This window comes from Haemaphysalis longicornis, unplaced genomic scaffold (assembly GCF_048455015.1).
Source record: "Haemaphysalis longicornis isolate Haplotype H1 unplaced genomic scaffold, Haemaphysalis longicornis Haplotype H1 scaffold_1, whole genome shotgun sequence".
In the NCBI taxonomy this organism is placed as follows: domain Eukaryota; kingdom Metazoa; phylum Arthropoda; class Arachnida; order Ixodida; family Ixodidae; genus Haemaphysalis; species Haemaphysalis longicornis.
Window position 1 is genome coordinate 86,967,117 of NW_027526203.1, and position 20,234 is coordinate 86,987,350.

The 20,234-nt window shown below is 49.7% G+C and overlaps 1 protein-coding gene across 1 annotated transcript in view; it reads right to left on the reverse strand.

Moving 5' to 3' along the window:
• The window catches only part of LOC144177904 (hemicentin-1-like), a 299,755-nt gene that overhangs the window by 90,537 nt on the left and 188,984 nt on the right, over positions 1-20,234 (reverse strand). The window contains exon 9 of the mRNA XM_077705496.1: positions 9,977-10,252. Within this exon, the coding sequence (XP_077561622.1) occupies positions 9,977-10,252 (276 nt within the window). The remainder of the gene's footprint in view (positions 1-9,976; positions 10,253-20,234) is intronic.

Sequence of the window (20,234 nt, forward strand, 5' to 3'; positions counted from 1 at the left end):
AGGCTCCTAGGAGCCTGTAAGGAATTGTGAATAAATAAATAAAATAAATAAAACGAACAACCCCCCCCCCCCCGCATCAGTTGAAACATAATTCACTTAAAGCGTAAAGCTAAGCGCTTGCGGTATGAGCGTTCTCCCCCTTTTAAACTTGCGGAAGAGATCCGCCAGGCCAAAAGTTTTTATTTTAATACTGCTCTGCCAAATTTTATAGAAAAGGACCCCCAGAAATTTCGGAGTACTTTCAGCGAACGTAAAAAGAAGATTAATAGGATTTCACAGAACGGCTGGGATATCGCTTGCCTTTGTAAGCAATGTTGTCAGAGCGTATTTTCTAGTTTAGGTGTACCCCCTTCAAATAATTCCAGTTTCCTTGATATAACGATGGCGTGCTTAACGTGCTGCTCAATTTAAAGCTAAAATCTTCTCCAGGACCCGAGGGTTTACCCAACGCTCTCTTTCGTCGTTATACGGAACCCTTTTTTCGTTATTATTCTTCAGGCCTCCATTAGATCTGCTATTATACCTCAGGGTGTCAAAGTGGCGCATATTGTTCCTATCTTTAAAAAGGTGGCCTTCTTTCTTTTGCTAACTATCGTCCAAATGATATTCTGTCACGACTTCTTAAGCGCCAAAAACTACAGGGACATAGAAAGAGACAGGGACACGCGCTAACTTCCAACTAAATTTTATTGAGCAAGCGTGAAATATATACATGAAAAATAGTCTGTCGTCCTCATGGAAACTTCTAGAGTATATAGTAGGAACTCTTATCTTAAATTTTCTTGAAGAACACCAGATTCAATCTTTCTTGCAACATAGATTTAGGAAGGGGATTTCAAGCACCCCTAAATTATGTTCAATTGTTATTTTTTTCTCTTCGACACTCCCCACTTGTGGGCAAGTAGACGCAATTTAATTAGACTTCACCAAAGCGTTTGAGCTGGTGCCGCAACATGAACTAATTCACAAGATTCATATAATCGAGCTATCTTCCTAATCCGAAGCATGGGTTTCGGATTATTTGTCAAATCAAAGCCAGTATGTAGACATTGACGGTTCTATCTCTGGAATCTTCCTGTCACCTCCGGAGTCCTTCGGGGTAGCGTTCTTGGCCCTTTACTTTTTCTAATTTGCTGTAATGACATTGTCTCCGTCGTAAAAGAACCCGTCCAATAATTATTATATAGAGCATATCTATGTCTTCCTTGTTGAGAAGACAGGGGGTTGACGTAAGTAACTCTCGAGAGGACAAAAGCTTCAATTATTCGAAAGGTACCGGATTCTTTTAGGTCTCGTTTCTTGGTGGGAACTCGCCTGATCATGTGTATATTTTGATTGATGCTGTTTTTAGCGGCTGCAAAGAGACGTCACTGTTGGTGTTAGCCTCGAGATGTAGGCCCAGGATCGTGATGCTGGGGCTTGGAGTGATGGCCTGGCCATCAAGGAGTATTTGAATGTATTCCTTGATTTGGCGTGAGGGCGGACGTCAAGGAGCTGTGATTTTTCACGTGTACACTGGAGGCCACATGCTTTAGCTCATTGGCGTACTAGAAGTGAGATGCCATGCATTGGTGTGAGCTTCCTTTTATTTTTGTAACTCTTAGCACATGAGCAACGTGCGCACAAGGCCGCTAGACGGGCATGAGTGGTCGCGTGACGCTTTCACGTGGCATTCAGCGAGAACGCAGGGGGTAAACCCGTAGATGTGGTTGGTGAGTACACCACCTGTCTTCTAGTCTTCGCGTGGGCTCGTAGCTAAATCGGTAAGACAACGGGCTCTCGCTTTGTTAGTCTGTTAGTTCCAGGTTCGATTCCCGGCGGTGCCAGTAAATTGTTTTATTTGTTCGCTGGAGTTTTCTGGTGACCCCAACGGTCGCGAAGGAATCCTTGGGGGGTAGAGGTAAAAAGCTTTGCTTGAAAACTGTTTGCCGTCTGCTCCCACAAGATCACGTTTTGTTCTGGGATGACGGCCATGAAGAACGACGGAAGGCTTTACTCCTGTGGTGGCATGTGGCGTGAAACGGTAGACTCCCAGGTACTCGGTGATACCTTCCTTCAAAGGCCGACGTTCTCGTGTGCAGACTTGAATGATCTCTTTCAGTACCCAATTTAACCTTTCCACTTGGCCGTTAGCTTGTGGGTGGTAGACTGCTGAATACGCATGGGCGATGCTGTGTTCCTTGAGAAAACTGTCCAACTCGGAGGCTGTAAACTGAGAACAATGGTCCGTCCTGATCTCGTCTGGATATAAAGAAGATGACTGCTACAGTAGTCCCTTTCACCGAGAAACAAACCTCTGGCCACTAGCTGAAGTAATCGAAGGCAGTAATAGTAAAGCGAGAGTCTGCAGGCACATTCGAAAAAGGGCCGGCAATATGGATCCATAGCTTCTGCTATGGTGCAGATGGGAATGCAACTGGCTTCAGGGGTGGAGTCGACGGTTTTGCACACTTGTCAACTGATTGGCATACCCCGCAAGAAGCAATCAATTGCTCTGCTTGCTGCACAGAGCAGGCCAACAGTATTGTTCACGTAGTCGTTGCTTTGTGCTTGTTATTCTTGGATGGGACTCGTGGGCTGCCTCAAGAAGCCGTGATACGAGGGACGAAGGTACGACGAATTTGTCTCCTCGCAGCAGGTCTCCAACGACTGAGAGCTCAATCCGAACCCGGTAGAACGGAACTGCCTCTGCAGGCAACATCTTCACTGCAGGCCATGCCGAAGTCACCCACCTTTGACCTGTTAAAGCAGTGGGTCCTGCATGGTTTGAGTGGCAAACTTCGCATGAGTAACGCATGTGGAGGCCACACAAACGCTCTCTCCTCTCTCATCCTCCACCACAGAACTCGGGAGGGGCATCCTTGAAAGAACATCAGCAAGCACATTCTTATCACCGTTCTGGAATTCAATCGTAAAGTTCTATGCGAGCAGCCTGGTATGCCACCTTGCTATACGGAATAGACGACGACCTACTCCCTTTGTACTCAGGAGTGTGACCAGAGCCTGGTGATCCGTATACGCAGTGTGAATGGGCGACTCCAAAGGTATATTCTCCAGTGTTCACTAGCCCGCAAACAAGCAAGGGCCTCCAGTTCCCCAGCGGAGTACTTTTGTTCCTGTGGGGCAAGCCTGCGAGAAGCAAAAGCAATTCTTGCTAGCTAATCACTGCTTTTCTGTTGCAACACTGCTCCTAAACCAATAGATGAGGCACCTGTACTGACAATAATGTCACCTGCAGGATCGAATGGCTGTAAACATCCTGCGGCCACGGAACTTCTTAAGTGCTCAAAACAAGCTTGTCGCGCATCATTCCAAGTTAATGTGGCATTATTTCGTAGCAACTCGCGAAGAGGCTCGACAAGCACCGCATAATCAGGCACAAAGTTTGCGTAGCAGCCTACGATGCCCAAAAATGAGCGCAGGGTACTGCTATCTTTTGGTGCTGGCGCAGCCTTGATATCGTCGATGCTGCTTTGTAAGGGGCGTATCCCGTTGGAACTGATCCTGTGACGAAGGAAGTCTATGTCTTGTACATTGAAAATGCATTTGTCATTCAGATTCAGTCCGGACTTTGAAATCAGATGCAAACCTCGTTTCACATTCTTGAAGTGTTCGTCTTATGCGCTTCTATACACAATGACATTGTCGATGTAGCACAAAGTGTTTTTGCAGTTCTGTAAAATAGTGACCATCATTTTCTGGAAGGCTGACGGTGCCGATGCAAGGCCGAAGCAAACGCGTTTGAATCTGTGCAGTCTACTATCGGTAATGAAGGTAGTCAATTCCCTGCTCTCAGGGCTCAGGCGTATGCGGCTGGTATGCGGCTGCTAAATCAATCTTGGAAAAGTACCTTGCGCCATGAAGTTTGTGCAGTAGTTCTTCCGTGTGCGGCAGAGGAAATTTGTCTTCAACGCCCGCTTTATTCGGTTCGCGCAGATCGACACAAATCCTTGTGTTGCCCTTTTTTCTTTTAACTGCTGCGACTGGCGACACCCATTCCGACGCATCAACCTTTTCTATGACATCATCTTGCTCAAGGCGCTGCAGCTCGTCGGGTACCGGATCTCGCACCGAAAATGGCAATCAGCGCAACTTAGCCGCGACAGGCGTGATTCCTTCTCTTATCTTGACCTGGTGAAAAAATTACGCCCACCTCCCCTCGCGGGAACCTTGGTGTTATGCGACGCTGAGGGGGGTTCAAGCGCAATCGGAGAGCAACCGTCGACCGCAAGGCCGCCGGAGAGCGGCACACCGGTTATATGCGCCGCGCGCCCGAAGGAGAGGAGACCGCGGAGAGAGAGAGTATTCCACATGCGCCGCACCACACGCAGCGCCGCCCACCGGCGGAGTGCGAGCGCGCTGGGCCGCACACCCGCAGATGTTGAGAGAGTGTTCGTTCTCACCTGGGCACGCGCCGGCGCCAGTGCGTCTGCTGCGGCTATGACGCAACACTATCCAACACAATCCACTTTAATCCACTCCAATCTAAGCCAAGCCAAGCCAAGTCAATCGAATCGAATCCAATCCAATGCCCCTCGTGAGAGAGTGTTCGCTGTCGGAGATGAGAGGGCTGAGCGGAGGAGAGTGCAGACGCCGACGACGACGACGACGACGGACGCACGCAGGACGGACAGGGCCGCCGACAAGGGATGCTCTCAGCGTCGCATCGAAAAAATATGTTGCCAGTCCCATCGAACAAATGCGGAAATTGGTAGAATAGTTCAGGATCAAGGCCTTGTGGCGCTTGCGCAATGTGAGTGCATTGCAACGACATACCGTCGATGTGGAGCCGCGGTGCTTCGATAGCGTTGATGCCGAGGATGTCGGTGCCGCCCTTGACGACGTGGAAGACTATCTCGGAATGCCGACCCTGGAAGATGGCTGGCGCCGTGAAAAACTCCACGGTGCTCATTCTGCGGCGAGAAAAATGGTAAAGAGACACTGATGTCAGCTGCATAGGAGGACATTTTACCCTTGAATACGTGGCGGTCGACAGAATTGAGACCGCAGAGCACGTGTCCATGAGGAAACTTATGGGTACATCTTGCACGACGACTTCTGTGTGTATTCGTGCGTTGCTCTGCCGGGCGAGAAGCAACAGGTTGATATCGCCGGGTGTACTGCAGGTATCGACTTCTCGGACAACGAGGGCCCGCTCGTCTGGCATGTCGCCCCTACAGACAGGCCCAAAATGTGCTCGTTTGCCGCATTTACTGCATGTTTTATCCCGCACCTTGCATGACTTGGAATCTGCGAAATGCCGTGAATATACCCGCAATGAAAGCAAGACTTGTGCGGCTCCGGCAGCGGTAATCGTGATTCTGTACCGCACGGCAGCTGACGTTTTTCCACCTTTTGGAAGCTCGCAGCCAATGCCTGCAGCTCAAGTGAGTATTTAGTTTTTTGTTCGATATTGTTTGCAATAGCCAGCGCACGTTCGAGCGTCAGCGAAGTACCTTGGAGAATTAGGCGTTCCCGAAGAACATGGTTGCACGTTTTCGATAGAAGTTGGTCAGGAATAAAATCGTCAACTTGCTCACCGAAGGCGCAACTCGATGACAGCTCGTGCAACGCCGTGCGAACGCTGCTGCGGTCTCCCCAGGCACTTGGGTGCGTTGTACGAACCGATGCCGCTCCACGACGACGTTCGTTTTAGCCGTGAAGAAGGCGTCCAAAAAGGCGCCCAAGTACGAGATAGCCACCGCTACCTCGTACTCGTCGCTGGTGCTGCTTTTTTCCTTTCCTGCTGCAGGCGGCGTCTACGGTTTCTGCTCCGGCAATGCGTAGTACACGCGCTGTCCTTCCACACCCAAACAGTGCAGCAACAAAGCTTTACGGCACGCAGGTATGTGGGCGTCACACCCGATGCTAGGAGATAATTCTTGAAAATGCGATGCCACTGCGTCCAAGGAATTGCCGGTTTCCCCGGCTTCGGCAGGAATTCGGGCAGTTGGTGCAGGCTGATTGCTCCCCGTGTTCGGTTACGTCACCACTCGTCGCGCACTGTTGTATCGCCTTGCGTGCCCTGCCCGACTGCGCCGGAGGCACCTCGAAGTAAACCGCATCCGTCGTGCCCGAACAACACTGATCTTTTATTAGCCCGTGATGAGTTTATACACAGCTTGTGTTAGCTGACGTCATAAGGTGCCTAGCGCCACCTAGGTTACAGAAACACAACTGTTCAATACAACAAACATGTCTTTATTCTCGGTAGTCATGGTTCAGAGCACTCAACTACGGAGCTCATGCGAAGAAAAGAGCTGTAGTAAACGCAAATTTGTCACGCCGAAAGTTAAACCGAAACCAATTTATCGGGAACAGTAACACAAAGCGCTTAGCTTCCCCATCTTGTAACTTTCTCTCCTTTGCCACAGGAAGTTGTCACCGAGTATAGTATGTGTGGCGGAGTTGCCGAAGCAGTCTCGTAGCGAATGTTTCGTGTGTGGGGCATAGTATTTTCCGGAGAAAATGCACCCTGTTGAAGGCGTGAAGCAAAGAACAGTAAAGACGGGACACACAGAGGGAGAGCGATTCGCTACTCACAACTATTTATTCCTGGTGAAAGACGGCGGTTGAAGCAAGTCTTTCACGAACACACAGAAACAACACGAAACCCTAATAGATATTATCAAAGGTAGCCTGATCAAGACCAACCCCGTTACCTTGCTGCATATTCGATAAGAGTGCCGGCCTGCACTCTTCCTTTGAATCAAAAGCGCTTCATGAGTTTACGGGCCCCAGTGTCACCCCTTCAAAAAATGTTTCAACGGTGAGAGGAAAGCACATTCCACGGCAAGCGCGAGGCCATTCTTCATTTCCTCTGAGGTGGTCATTTACACCTCGGCGGCTTTGCACGATCTACACGTTGCCGCACGGGAGCTGAAATCTGGTAACTAATATTAATATCTGGCGATGCGAACTAGTCAGGTAACTTCAAATATATTTGGAAATGTTAAAACAGACGACACATTCGCTGTCAAAAATTTGTCTCTTGTTATAGCCTACTTATGATGGCTCTATAGGAGGGCGATTTCCCATGGATAGAGTGGGTTTGTTCTTGTACATCCCATAAGATTAACTTTTTGTAGCGTAAGCTACACTGGCCGAGGTTCAGCAGTTTCGCGTGGGCCGTGAAGGACCGTTCTGCGCAATCGCGAAGAGAATTGAATTGGTTTGGATCGGACCGGATCGGATTGGCCTAAATTGGATTGGATTGGATTGGCTTGGATTGGATTGTGTTGGCTTAGATTAGCGTGGATTGGATTGGATAAAATTGTATTGTGTTAAATTGGGTCTGCACATTCCAGAGGAGTGACCTCATAGCCACGGCAGACGCACTGGCGCCGGCGAGTGCCTATCTGTGCGCCTCCGTTGCGCGGTAGCTAAGTCTGACGCGGCGCAGGAGCCGCTTCCCAGCCGATTCGCGTGGTTCCTGGAAAGCCGCGATGCGCGTGCGCGAAGAGCAGTCACTGGACTGGACTGGACCGGACTGGACTGGACTGAATTGAATTGGATTGGATTGGATTGGATTTAAAATTGTTTTAGCAGCAGTCAGCATAATCAGCTAATCCTAGACAACCAGGAAACCTAAGAATAACCAGATAAACCTTAGCTCACGCTACGTATACCCTGTCATAGCCGAGCTAAGCCACTCCTAATTTTTTTTCTTGAGTCGAGGAGAGAATTCATGGGACCTTCACGAAATATCTAATACCCCTGCTACACTAAGGTCCAAATGTCATTTGAACCAAATGTCATTTAACTCAAACGGGTTGCTTCGAATGCCATTCAGAATCCGCGGTGCTACACTACAATTTCAATGGCATTTGAAAGCTTTCACAACTGTTCGCTGTGCTGTAGTGGTGCTGTTGTTGCCCCGTTCCGTTTCCGTACACTAATACAACAATCAAACTTAGGAGCAGTCCGAGGCAGTAAAATGATTTCAAATTAGAAGAGACACCAGTTTTGACTCTAAATATGGCTGTCTTGCGTTGTTCTTTTTTTTTTGCAACTGACCCACTGGTTTTGAGCGTATGAAAATTAAATATGTTGATTTCGTATTTTAAGTAAATAAACAGCGAACAAAGTTCTACAAACAACAATATTTTGTTTGTTTTACGTACGGAAGTACTATATTTTTTATTGCCGATCGAAGACGCTGCGTCCGAGAGTGCTGGAAATGGCATTTGAAATCTTAAATGTCTCTCTCGGTGCTCATTTGGCTCGAATGTCATTTGAGCCAAATGGCATTTAAAAACCTAGTGTAGCAGCACAACTTGGCATTTGAGTCAAATGACATTTGGTTCAAATGACATTTGGACCCTAGTGTAGAAGGGGTATAAGAGTTCTGACTTTTAATATATGCCATGCCAGTAGTCTATACTATATTTTGACCCATGTTGAGCTTTCGTGGCGTTATTTGGGAGTTCTCACATTTAGTTTTCCATCCTTTGTTCAGCTTATAATAAAAGTCATGCTGACGAAAGGAACTCAGTGAAATGTCATGGTGATTTGCATTAAGTCCAACACTTTCCGACCTGCAGCGTTACAATGCATTCCAATATTTATACTTCGATAACGGTTTAGATTTTTCATATATTACGCTCGTGACGTAGATTCTTTTAAAAATTATAAATTTAAAATTTTAATCCATTCGGCCAGCGAAGGTGCCTTACTTATGAAGGCACATTACAACCAGAAACGTAAACCGGACTTGTACCATCCAGTCAAAAATGACCTAGTACTCGACACGGCGATATATCAATCAAGGAGTAACTGCTGGCGGTCATATATGAGGTAACAGTGAAATACAACTGATATTGAAGGCCTACAATGTAGGCGTGCATAACAGGTCTTGTGCATGTGCTCACGCAAAGACGACGAAGCTGAGAGTGAAAAAAAGCATAAAATTCGCCTGAATGTCCTATGGCGAATCGGGTGTTACAGCTAAGGCAGAAAGTTGGGCTAGTTGGTTGTTATCTGACTGCATTTTACTAGGGAAAAGGAGACGCGGACGAAGAAGTACACAGGACACTCGCTAGACTACAACTGTAGTAGTCTAGTTGTAGTAGTAGTTGTAGTCTAGCGAGTGTCCTGTGTACTTCTTCTTCGTCCGCGTCTCTTTTTCTCTAGTAAAATGCAGTCAAAATCGGGTGTTATTTGCAAGTTACCCAACACCTGGGAAACTTCTTATTCAGACCAGCTCGATTTCGCCTTTTGCGACATGTAGTGTAACATTTATTTATGGTTACAAAACTGCATAGGCAAAGTGACGGAACGTCACGTGCAAGGGTTGTTTGCCGCGATGCGTTAAAAGAGTAGTGAAACCAAATTTCATAGCAGAGATAACTATGCAAAATGCTTCCTTTTATCAGGAGATATGTCCCACTAAGTTTCAACAGGAGCCGTTCAGTATAACATGTTTCAAACCCATTTTAATCTCTGCCCGCAGGAGAAAAACCGGAGCGGGCCGGCATCACATCATCTGCTACTTGCCCAAAGCTCTTCCAGACATCCAGCGGCTCTCCTTGTGTTGCACTTCCTTCGTCTTTGCCTGAGTTCGCGCTGGTTTTATCCAAGAATGTCTTACCAGCTAGCCCAGCTTGCAACCCTCCTTGCCCCAAACTGCCGACGCCGGGGCTCCCGTGACGCAGCAGACGCGCTGGCTGGGGATGGCGGCCGTGGTGTGGAAAGAACGGTGATGTCACGTGATACCTCCTCTCATGGCGGCCGCTCGGCGTTCGTTTTGTCGAAAGCGAAATTGACATGCAAAAAAACGACCGCGTGAATGAATGTTTACGCTGCGCTCGACCGTCTAATGTGTCATTTTTTGATTAGTGGGCTAGTGGCACCCATAGCAGCGAAGAAAACGTCACAGGAAAATTTCGCGTCATTACTCTTTTAGCTGGCGGTGGCGCCAAATGAGTGCTGGAAGAAGAAGGGACAACGCAGCGCAGTGAGCGGCGCCCTCTCTCACCCCACACGGCGACGTCGTAGGCCAGCTGCACGGCGCCCCCGACGTTGCTCGCCTCGCAGAGGTAGCGGCCCGCATGGTGGCTCTGCGCCGCGCTCACGTGCAGCCAGCTGCCCCGCACCGAAGTGAGCGAGTCCCGCGGCAGCGGCGTCCCCTCGTGCAGCCAAGCGAAGGCCGGCAGGGGCACGCCGTCGGCCTCGCAGGACAACGAGAAGGGGTGCTGCGCGAGCACCACTTTTTCGAGCACTGCTCCTTCGCCTCCGGCCAGCCGTGGAGGCTCTGGAAAGGAAAACGACAGTCATTGCCCATTCCTCCCCTGAAGTGGGCGACCAGCGAGGAGGACGTGACGCGGAATTTGGAACAGTGGTACGAACCATGGTGTTTCATACTAATATATACTACAGGAAAATCTGGCGCTGCACCCGGGACGCCGTGGGTGGTGCTATTGAAGCTAGCGACGTTCCTCGCCTACTTGGCTTGGTTAGGTTCATGGCTTCTTTTTTACCTCGAAGCCAAAATCAACAAAAACGGGTAACATTGTTTTCATGTTCATCTTGCATGACGCTTGTAAATAATCCATGACAAAGAAATTTATCTGGATCTTTAATTATATAATAACAAAACATATTTGATTATTCTTCTGCAGTAATATTATTGCTTTTTTTGCACCCAGAGGCGACTTTCCAGCCTGTTCGTGAGCCATGCCAAGGACAAGTGGAAGGTGCCTGCCTGGTACATGACGGAACGCTCGCTGAAGCGCGGCTGCCCTAGACAGTTGCGCCAGATTTCCCTCTAGTGTATATTAGTATGAAACTGTATGGTACGAACACCTGCAGAAGTCGTGTTGCGACTAGCTATTCCTCGACAGCACCGAATCTTGATAGATATTCTGGAGTCGAAAGAGTAGCCGAAGTTCCCATTTATAGTGGGCGCCTTTAGGCAGCCCTAACCTGTCCCGAATATCTATTTTACACGTCCCGGGCGCCCGGGAGTTTGAACTAAACGTGGTCTCCCCATTGTGACTACACGTGTTAGATGAAATTCAAAATAGTGAATGGCGTCTTTCTGCCTTTTTTTCACCTGTTTGGCTGGCTGAGTTCAGGTTTATGCACCGGCGATGGACGCCTCTTTCGGCAGCAGCCGCCCATAAGCAAGCACGCGCACAAAAGAAAGAAGCATGCGACGCACAGACACGAATGTTTCTTTTTAGGCAAAGCCTCGCACTCGAAAAACGTGTGGATCAAGTAGGCTTTGCCGGAAGGTGGTTTTTGAGGACGTAAAACAAAAATGCACTGGTTTCTAGCCATTACCAACTTGCTTTAAAAACAGAAACACATGAGACGTTATGAGCAGTTCGCCCCTATTTTTTCCAGATGAAACACGATATAAGCAGCGCAGCCAGAGACGGGACGCCCAGAAAGAGGGACATAGGACTAGCGCTGGACAGCGACTGGTCCCGTGTCTCTCTTTCTTCGCGCTGCGTCTCTAGCTGCGCTGTTTATACCGTGTTTCATTGCTCCAACCAACTAGCCCAAATTCCAGCATTGACAAGTATTCTTCCAGATCATTTTCTGTACTTTGCTGACAGAAATTTGATCCTACAAATGGACAATTACTCCGCTCTGCTTCTCGTTGCAGCGCACGCGTACCCGTGAGGAAGCGCTTGTCGAAGCTAAAACGGCCAAACTGCGAATGAAACACGCACAGACCCAATCTCACAATTTACGTCCTTACGCGGGACGTTTGTATGATATCGCATGTGTACGGGTAGGGCCCAGGGCAACTAAGCAGTTGCAACTGGTCGTGAGTTCATAAATGTCCAGAAGCCTGCCTGAAAGCATGAATCCAGCTTAACGCCTCCGAAGCCTTTTCGCAGAGCGGTGTCGAAGGGCTCTGTAACCCCGCCACTTCAGACGATTTGGCATACGCTTTTACGCTTCTGAGTGCCTTAGATCTGTTCCTACGCGTTGCGCCGCTTCTCGTTCCTGGCGCCGTGCAATGGGGAAGCTTTGCGGCACTCCGGAGTTCCCTTCACGCGGCCACCTCTGCACAGCCGAGTGTGCCACTTGCCTCGAGTGCCACTTGGCACGAAATCACCACGCCCTGTCTCCCTACCCACGCTGGGTACACGCACATTTTCCGGTCACTGGGATAATCCCTTTGGGAACGGCCTTGCATACAGGGGTGCATGAGGTAAACAATTTTGCTGCAAACTATCTGCACGAGCAACGCCGCCTGTATTAACATTGCCTGACGCGTCGCGCGCTTTTCAATGGGAAGGGTTGGGACGCTTAGTTCAGGCACTGATCCGCTATGTGGCGCGTGCCGGCGGACATCTCGCCTTACGTCACTGCTCGCGAGTCGCGAACGCTGCACCCACTTCTACGACGTGTGTCTGTCAGCTTGCCTGTTGGGCTTCAAGGGCCGTTTCGCTTACATCTTAGCCGAGACGGGGTGCTAGTTCTGTGGCGCACTGGGGATCTCGTTCAACGTGTCACTCGCTTCATACTTGCTGCATTTTTCCAAAGATAAAGACGGAGGCGGACTGAAATAGTGTAAGAACATACTGATTGTCGGGTAGACATATAGCTAACAGAAAAACGTTATTTTCTGCTGGGGCAGCCATTATTTTACTGATATTTTTCTTTCTGGAGTATTTAGAGAAGAATATCTTGCGTGCACGTTTTTTGTTCATGCGCTCACACTTCTACGAGTACTTTCCAATAATATCACGTGCTTGTAAACTTCAGAAAATTATAGGAAACAAAAGGATAAGCCGCTGGGATCCCGCCACGCTGTCCGGGCGCTTCTACAGTACAGTCCTCAATTTTAGAAGTGCGTACCGATGCGGAGTGCGAACAGCGGGGTCAAAACAATACCTAAATGCGGAGGGGATAGAGGTGGGATGCCCCACTCAGAAAATTTCAGGGCCTGTGATCCCAGTAGATAAGCGCGCAAAGCCGGCATCAGCCTGCGGCAGCGCAAGGGATTTTGCTTCGTGACAAAGGAAGTTTTATCAGTGACAGACCAAGACAGACAGGCATGGTGAAAAACAACAAGGCGTAGGAGCGCCGCCTCGGGAACGCTAAGCAAACTTTCCACTATTTTGCATAGTTTCCGAGAAGCGGCGCTGGCTGGCGGACACGAAAGCACGCTGGAAGGCTACGGAGCGGGGAAGGGTAGGAGAGAGCAACAGGAGAGTGGCTGTTTGGCCATTTTTCGCTCACGCGTTAGGCACTGTTTATACAGGCGGCGTTGGCACGAGTCGCCACAAATAGGCAGTTTTAGGATACCATTACAGTGTTTACGTCACCGTGCTACAGGGAGCCAGAATTTCCGTTTACTGCTGAAAACGGCATGCCATGGCCTGGTAAGCCGTTGCCAGTTTAGTATTTCGGCTAACCGGCCACCCTGGTGCAGGTAGCGACATCTGGCAGATTAGTCTTGAATGACACAAAGCTTTGGTCCTGAGAGCTGCATGCTGTTGTTTAAAACAGCTTGAGTCATTTAATTTTTGAATTAGGCATTCATATTACTGTAACCGTGCGCAGTCATGCACGCTTGCCTGAATCTTGTTATACGCCCCCTACCGAGCCGTGTATATAAGCGCCCGTCTCTGTCAATAAATGCCGATTGCCAGACCAACCTTTGTGCGTGCTACATGGTGGCAGCGGTGGCCGATAAGACCGACGACGGCCGATAGCAAGAGCGGCAGCGGCTGCCGACAGCAGCAGATCTACGAGATAGCAAGCCACGCCGGGCGGCTTTCAGCTTCGCTTCGCAGAACTTCGCCATGGCCGACCCACCACGCCAGCAAGCAGCCCCGGTCACCACGCTACTTCCACCCCCAAAAGCCCTGGATACCTCCGCGGACGTGTGGCAGAGCTGGACAACGTGGAAGCAGGAGTTCGAGCTGTTCGCCGTGGCTACCTGCCTGAACCAGCAGCCTAAAGAGGTACAGGCCGCCACCTTTCTCATGGTTATTGTAGAGGATGCTCGTAAAACCTACAGCACGTTTGTGTTTGAGGAAGGCGAAGAGAAGTCGGACTTAGCAGTCTTAAAGAAGAAGTTTGAAGCATTCTACAAGCAGTCACTTAACCTAGCGTACCACGAGTATCGTTTTAGAATACGCGAAAAGCGGGACGGAGAAAGCTTTAATGATTGGCTAACCGAACTGAGGGTATTGGCCAAGAGTTGCGAATTTGGCGAAATGGAAGAACGCATGCTACGGAGCAGAATTATCCTTGGCGTGAGCAATAAAAACCTTCAGGAAAGGCTTATTTCGGAGAACGGGAATTTTGCCAAAACAGTGGAAATATGCCGCACCCGAGAACAGGGCAAAGAGCAATGCGAGGCAATTCAAGCAGGGACGCATGGCAAATCGAATATCAATGCAGTCTCCGAAAAAGAACTGAGGCGTTGCGGCAGGTGCGCCACAAAGCACGAGGCCAATCGCAGATGCCCGGCGAAAGGACGCACGTGCAACAAGTGTGGCCAAAGAAATCGTTTCGCTGTCGCGTGCAGAACGAGAAGTAATAAGGCGCGCGTAAGCACAGACAGGCTTGCAGCAGTTGAAGCCCAGGAAGAAACTTTCTGGATTGACGCGTTATCACTTAACGCCGAGAAAGGCGATCGCTGGTCTGCGACAGTGAAAATAGAAGGAACGCCCGTCTTGTGCAAACTTGACACCGGTGCCATTTGTTCGGTGATATCGAAAAAAAACTGCATGAAATACCCGACAAAAGAGACGAGAGTTGCGACGTCGCGCTGAATACGTTTTTTTGCCACCAGAAAAAGGCAACACGACGCATACGCCTAGTTGTCGCCGGAGAGTCTAGCCTAGAAGCTAACTTTTTCGTCGTTGAAGACGACGTTCCCGTAAAACTCAGTGGTTCTGTCGCAGAACAGCCTGGGTTACTGCGCTAACTCGCGGCGGTGGAGCAAACCACAGCTTTACGAAGTTGCGAAACCTTACGAAGACGTATTCAATGGCCTAGGCATGCTCACAGGTGTTACCTATCACATGAAGCTTAAGCCAGAAGCCCAAGGCGTGATTAGGCCGGCAAGAAGGATCCCAATAGCGCTACAGGAAAAAACTACAGCGGAACTTGACCGCATGGAAGAAGCGCAGGTGATCAAAAAAGTAACCAAGCCAACGGAGTGGTCTAGCCACATGGTGGTGGTCGAAAAGAACGGCAAGACGCGAATTTGCATGGACCCTACAGAACTAAACAAAGCTCTACTGAGGGAGCACTACCCCATGCCGACTTTGGAAGATATCGCGCCATCCCTTGGCGGTGCTCGGTATTTTTCAACACGAGACGCTGCGTCAGGGTTCTGGCAAATAAAGTTGATGGTGAGAGCTCTCGAATTTGCACCATGAGCACTCCTTACGGCCGTTCCCGGTTTCTACGCATGCCTTTCGGGATATCGTCTGCTCCGGAAGTTTTCTAGCGTGCAATCCACAAGGTTATGGAAGGCCTCGAAGGTGTTGCCGTCGTAATGGACGACATTCTTGCGTGGGGCCGTACCAAAGAGGAACATGACAGGAACCTGGAAAACGTTCTGCAGCGATGCCGACAGCACAATTTGAAGCTAAATCGAAAGAAGTGCCGTTTTTTGCAGGACACTGTCAGATACCTAGGGCACGTTCTGACAAGTGATGGGCTGAGCTTGGACCCGGACAGGCTGCACGACATCCTACAAGTTAAAGCGACAAGCGACAAGAGCTGCAGACCTTCCTGGATATGGTCAACTTCGTCTCCCGGTTCATTCCGAACATTTCGACGGTTACCGCTCCATTACAAGAGCTTTTGAAAAAGGATGTCGCATGGGTTTGGGAGGACCGCCACCAACAGAGCTTTATGGCTCTCCGAGAGGCGCTTTCAAAAGCTCCAGTGCTGGCGCACTTCACAAAGGGCCAACCTATCACATTGTCCGTCGACGCAAGTAAAAGTGGAGGTGGCGCAGTAATAATTCAGAATGGCCACCCCCTAGCGTATTCGTCTCGTTCTCTAACGGAAACGCAACAGAGGTACGCTCAGATCGAAAAATAAATGCTGGCTATTGTTCACAGTTGCGAAAAATTCCACGACTACCTATTTGGGCAGCCGCAAGTTGTAGTGGAATCGGATCACAAACCACTGGAAGCAATTTTTTGCAAACCGTTGTATCAGTGCCCCCTCCGACTGTAGCGCATGCGCCTCAACCTGCAAAAGTACCCGATAGTTGTCAAGTACACGCCGGGGAAAGATCTTTTCATTGCTGACGCGTTATTGCGCTTTTCAAATGCATCCGCTCTAAAGGAGCAGGATGAACACTTTCACGTCAACGTCATCGCTAACCTGCCCATTTCAGACAGGCGGCTGATACAGGTACAAGAAGAGACGGCCACGGACCCAACAATTCTCCAACTTCACCACTACGCAAGCACAACTTGGCCAGACAACAAAAATGACGTCATCCCGGAACTACGCAGCTACTACGCCTTCCGAGAGGAACTTCACACACAAGAAGGTTTGGTTCTACGCAGTAACCGCCTTATCATCCCTCCAAAGATGCGTGGCGAGATTATTTGTTGTTCCCACGCTGCGCACGGTGGATCGGAAAAGATGAAGGCACGCGCGCGAGCTGCACAGTATTGGCCAAACATAAACAATGACATTGTAGAAGCAGCGCGGCGTTGCCCAGTATGCCAGAAGCACAGGCTCAGAAATGCTCGAATGCCTTTAATGAGTCACGAAATTCCAGTTTACCATAGCAGGTCGTTGGCGCCGACTGTTTCTACCATAACGGAAACGAGTACTTGGTTGTCGTGGATTTCTATTCTTTCTTCTTTGAAATCAGAGCAGTGACGTCGACAGCTGCTGAACATGTGATTTCCGCTTTCGCAGACACCTTTTCGACTCATGGGTTTCCGCTCCAACTCTGCACCGATAATGGACCACCGTTCACCAGCCAGCAGTTTCGGGACTTCCTTGGTAAGGTTGGCACCAGCCACGTTTGCTCCAGTCCATATCACCCGCGCTCAAATGGTATGGCGGAAAGAGCCGTATAAGAGGCCAAGAAACTGCTAAATGACGTACGCCGTCCGCCTCGTTCCCTCAAATTGTCACCCTACCCCTCTTCGCCCTCCTCTTACTCGTATATTCTAGTTACCAATCCCTCCCTCCCGTTTTATTCTTCTCGACTTCCCTGCCCCCCATCGATCCCTTACCGCTCTTCTCCCAATTTCCCCTGCTTTCCCCACTTCTCCCGCATCCTCCCTGTAGCAGCAGCTCCAGCGACCTAGCTTTATCGAGCGCCGGACCTCGTGCGGCCGCCCCAGCGCTATGGCGTCACAGGCTGCGCGTCCGCTCGAGAGCGCACAACGACACAGGTTCTCCATCTGTGCTCACAAAATAGCATCTGCTTTGCCTTGCGTCGAACGATCGTCCTGCCTGAGGCTACTTTCCCTTGCCCCGACATAGCGCCCCACAACTGGTGACCCTCCGGAACACTCCACCAAGGCTAATGTAGAGTCAAGTCCCTCGACAACCAGTACTCAACCCGTTGGCACGAAGCCGGCGAAGCAGTCTCAGCCATCAGCGTCCGGCTTCCGCAATTTTGCAGCGCAACCCGAGGACCTGGGTTCTGCAAGCAGAGCCTCAATTCCAGCTGACTCGGATCACCTCTCAAGAAACCAAATTTTTTCACGTCGTCGGTGCCCTTCTACCGACATCCGCAGAGGATATCTCCGACATCCTCACTTCGTTCAACCACAACCGCCCAGCAGTGCCTTACGACCAGCTCAAGGCTGCTTTCCTGGAGCGCACAGCAGCTCTCTTCCAAGGAGCACGGTGACCGCAGGCCAAGCCAACTGCTATTGCGCACCAAGCAACTTCTTGGCATGCACTCTCACGCCATGGATGACACACTTCTGCATGAGCTCTTCCTTCAGCTCCTACCTTCAAATGTGCCACTGCTGCTACTATGGACCTAGAACATTCGCCACGCTGGCAGACAAAGTCACGAAGGTCACCTCGCCTTTTGCTGAAGTGGCCGCGGTTGCATCGGCTAAGCCTTCGTCTCCTTCCTGCCATAGGAACCCCGCTTCAGCGCCGAGCGAGTCCGACTCTTCATCTAGACTCAACAAGACCATTCGAAGAGCAAAACATAAACGAGGGACGACGAGAGGCACAGGGACACGCGAAAATTCCAACTAAGATTTATTTGGAAAAGAAGGCATATATATACACAGAAATCGTGCGCACACCGGTACATTCTTGAGGTCACGCCACGCACACCCAAGACACGCATGATAAAATCAGAATACGATAAAACAACGATAAAACAAAATAACCAAAATCGAAAAAAATCGCGCCAATCCACCCCGTGAATGTGGTTGGAAAGCAAAGCTGTAAATGGCACCCATAACGATTGTCCATGCGACGTCACTTAAATTCACTCACATCGCTCTACACATAGTAAAACCAGAGAAAAGTGAATTGCACTTAACCACACCATTTATCACTTCAAAGAGGTATTCTTGGTAAGGTTAAATCAATACGTGATGCATGAACGGTGTTTGGTTGAGTTGTATTGGTGTAGTACAAGAGTGGAAACTTTTTTTATAAAATTAACGCCAACACGGTGCTAGACGATCTGACTTCTCCATCTCTGAGAGGCAGACAGAGGCGACGAGATTTGCGGCAGAGAAGGAGCAGAAGGAGGAAGAAATACTTCTGTTCAGATTTCTGAACGGCCCAGAGTGCCGCCCTCAGGAGTGATTCCTTCTTCTGTGGGGCCCATATGCAGACCGCGCGGCCTGTGTTCTGTCCACCCTCTGAAGCTGGGTAGGTTGAGAGGGCCTGGACAGCAGCCTCCCCCAGTGCTCTTGTTGGGTAGTTGACGGAAAGAGAGGAGCATGCTCAGGGCTAAAGTCGCACACCCCGATTTCCGGGTGGGGTGTTCCTACTTCTGAGCAAAATTTACATTCAGCGTCGTAGCGACTCGGATGCATTAAGTGATGACACGTAGGCTGTGGGAAGGAGCCCGGATTCTATGAGCCGTAGGCTAGTTTGTTGTTCTCTGGAAACGTCAGGGTAAGGCGAAGGTACGGTCTGTCTCAGAAGGCGATAATGCTGGGTTATCTCCCTGAACGTCACAAGCGGGTGACTGTCCTCGTGCAGCTCCATAGCACGGGAGGTAAAAGCGCAGGCTTTTTGTGTGGGCGTATTTGTTGCCCTCTATTAAACCATGAGGGGGGGTCCAGACGAGCTGAATGGAACCGTTTGGGGAGTGGTTTTTTAGCACGGGCAGTGCAGGTGAGGACACCCAACCCGACTGTTAATTCAAGTAGGCTGGCTGGAAATCGGTGACTACCCTCCGAACCCCCTGGTTGAGTGAGACCCAGGGTGATGGCTGCCTCTTCTGCTGCCGTCATTTCTTGGGTCCTAAGCGAGGTAGACGCAAGGAGGTTGGTTCTGGAGGTAGCTACGATGATGGCGCATTGCTGCCCTGGATGTTTGGAGGCGTCTGTGTAGATAACTGCATGAACCCCACCGAACGTGGTGTTTAGCGCTTGAGCCCGTGCTTTTCGGTGACTCTCGTCATGTGAGGGGTTTATATTTCTAAGCAAAAAGAGCATCTTAAGTTTTAGTCGCCAAGAGTCTGGGAGTACGTCAAGCGGAGTGACATTCTGGGCTACCCAGCCAATCTGGTGAAGCATTCGGTTACCCACCGCAGTTCTGAGTCGGACCTTCTGGTTACAAAGATGGCCTTCTATCAGCTCTTCCACCGCGTTGTGGAGGCCCGTGTTAAGCAGCCTCTGTGTGGAAGCACTTATGAGAAGACCAATGGCCTGCTCGACCGCTTTTCTAATTATTATATAGAGCAGAGAAGACAGGGGGTTGACGTAAGCGACTCTCGAGAGGACAAAAGCTGCAATTATTCGAAAAGTACCGCATTATTTTGAGCCTTGCTTCTTGGTGGCAACTCGCCTGATCATCTGTACGGTTTGATTAATGTTGTTTTTGAGGCGCTGCAAGGAGACGTCACTCTTGGTGTTAGCCTCGAGATGTGGGCCCAGGATGTTGACGCTGGTGCTTGGATATCCTGGCCATCAAGGAGTATTTGAATGTATTCCTTGATTTGGCGTGAGGGCGGACGACAAGGAGCTGTGATTTTTTACGTGAACACTGGAGGCCACAGGCTTATTGGTGTACTAGAAGTGAGATGCTATGCACTGGTGTGAGCATGCTTTAATTTTTGTAACTCTTAG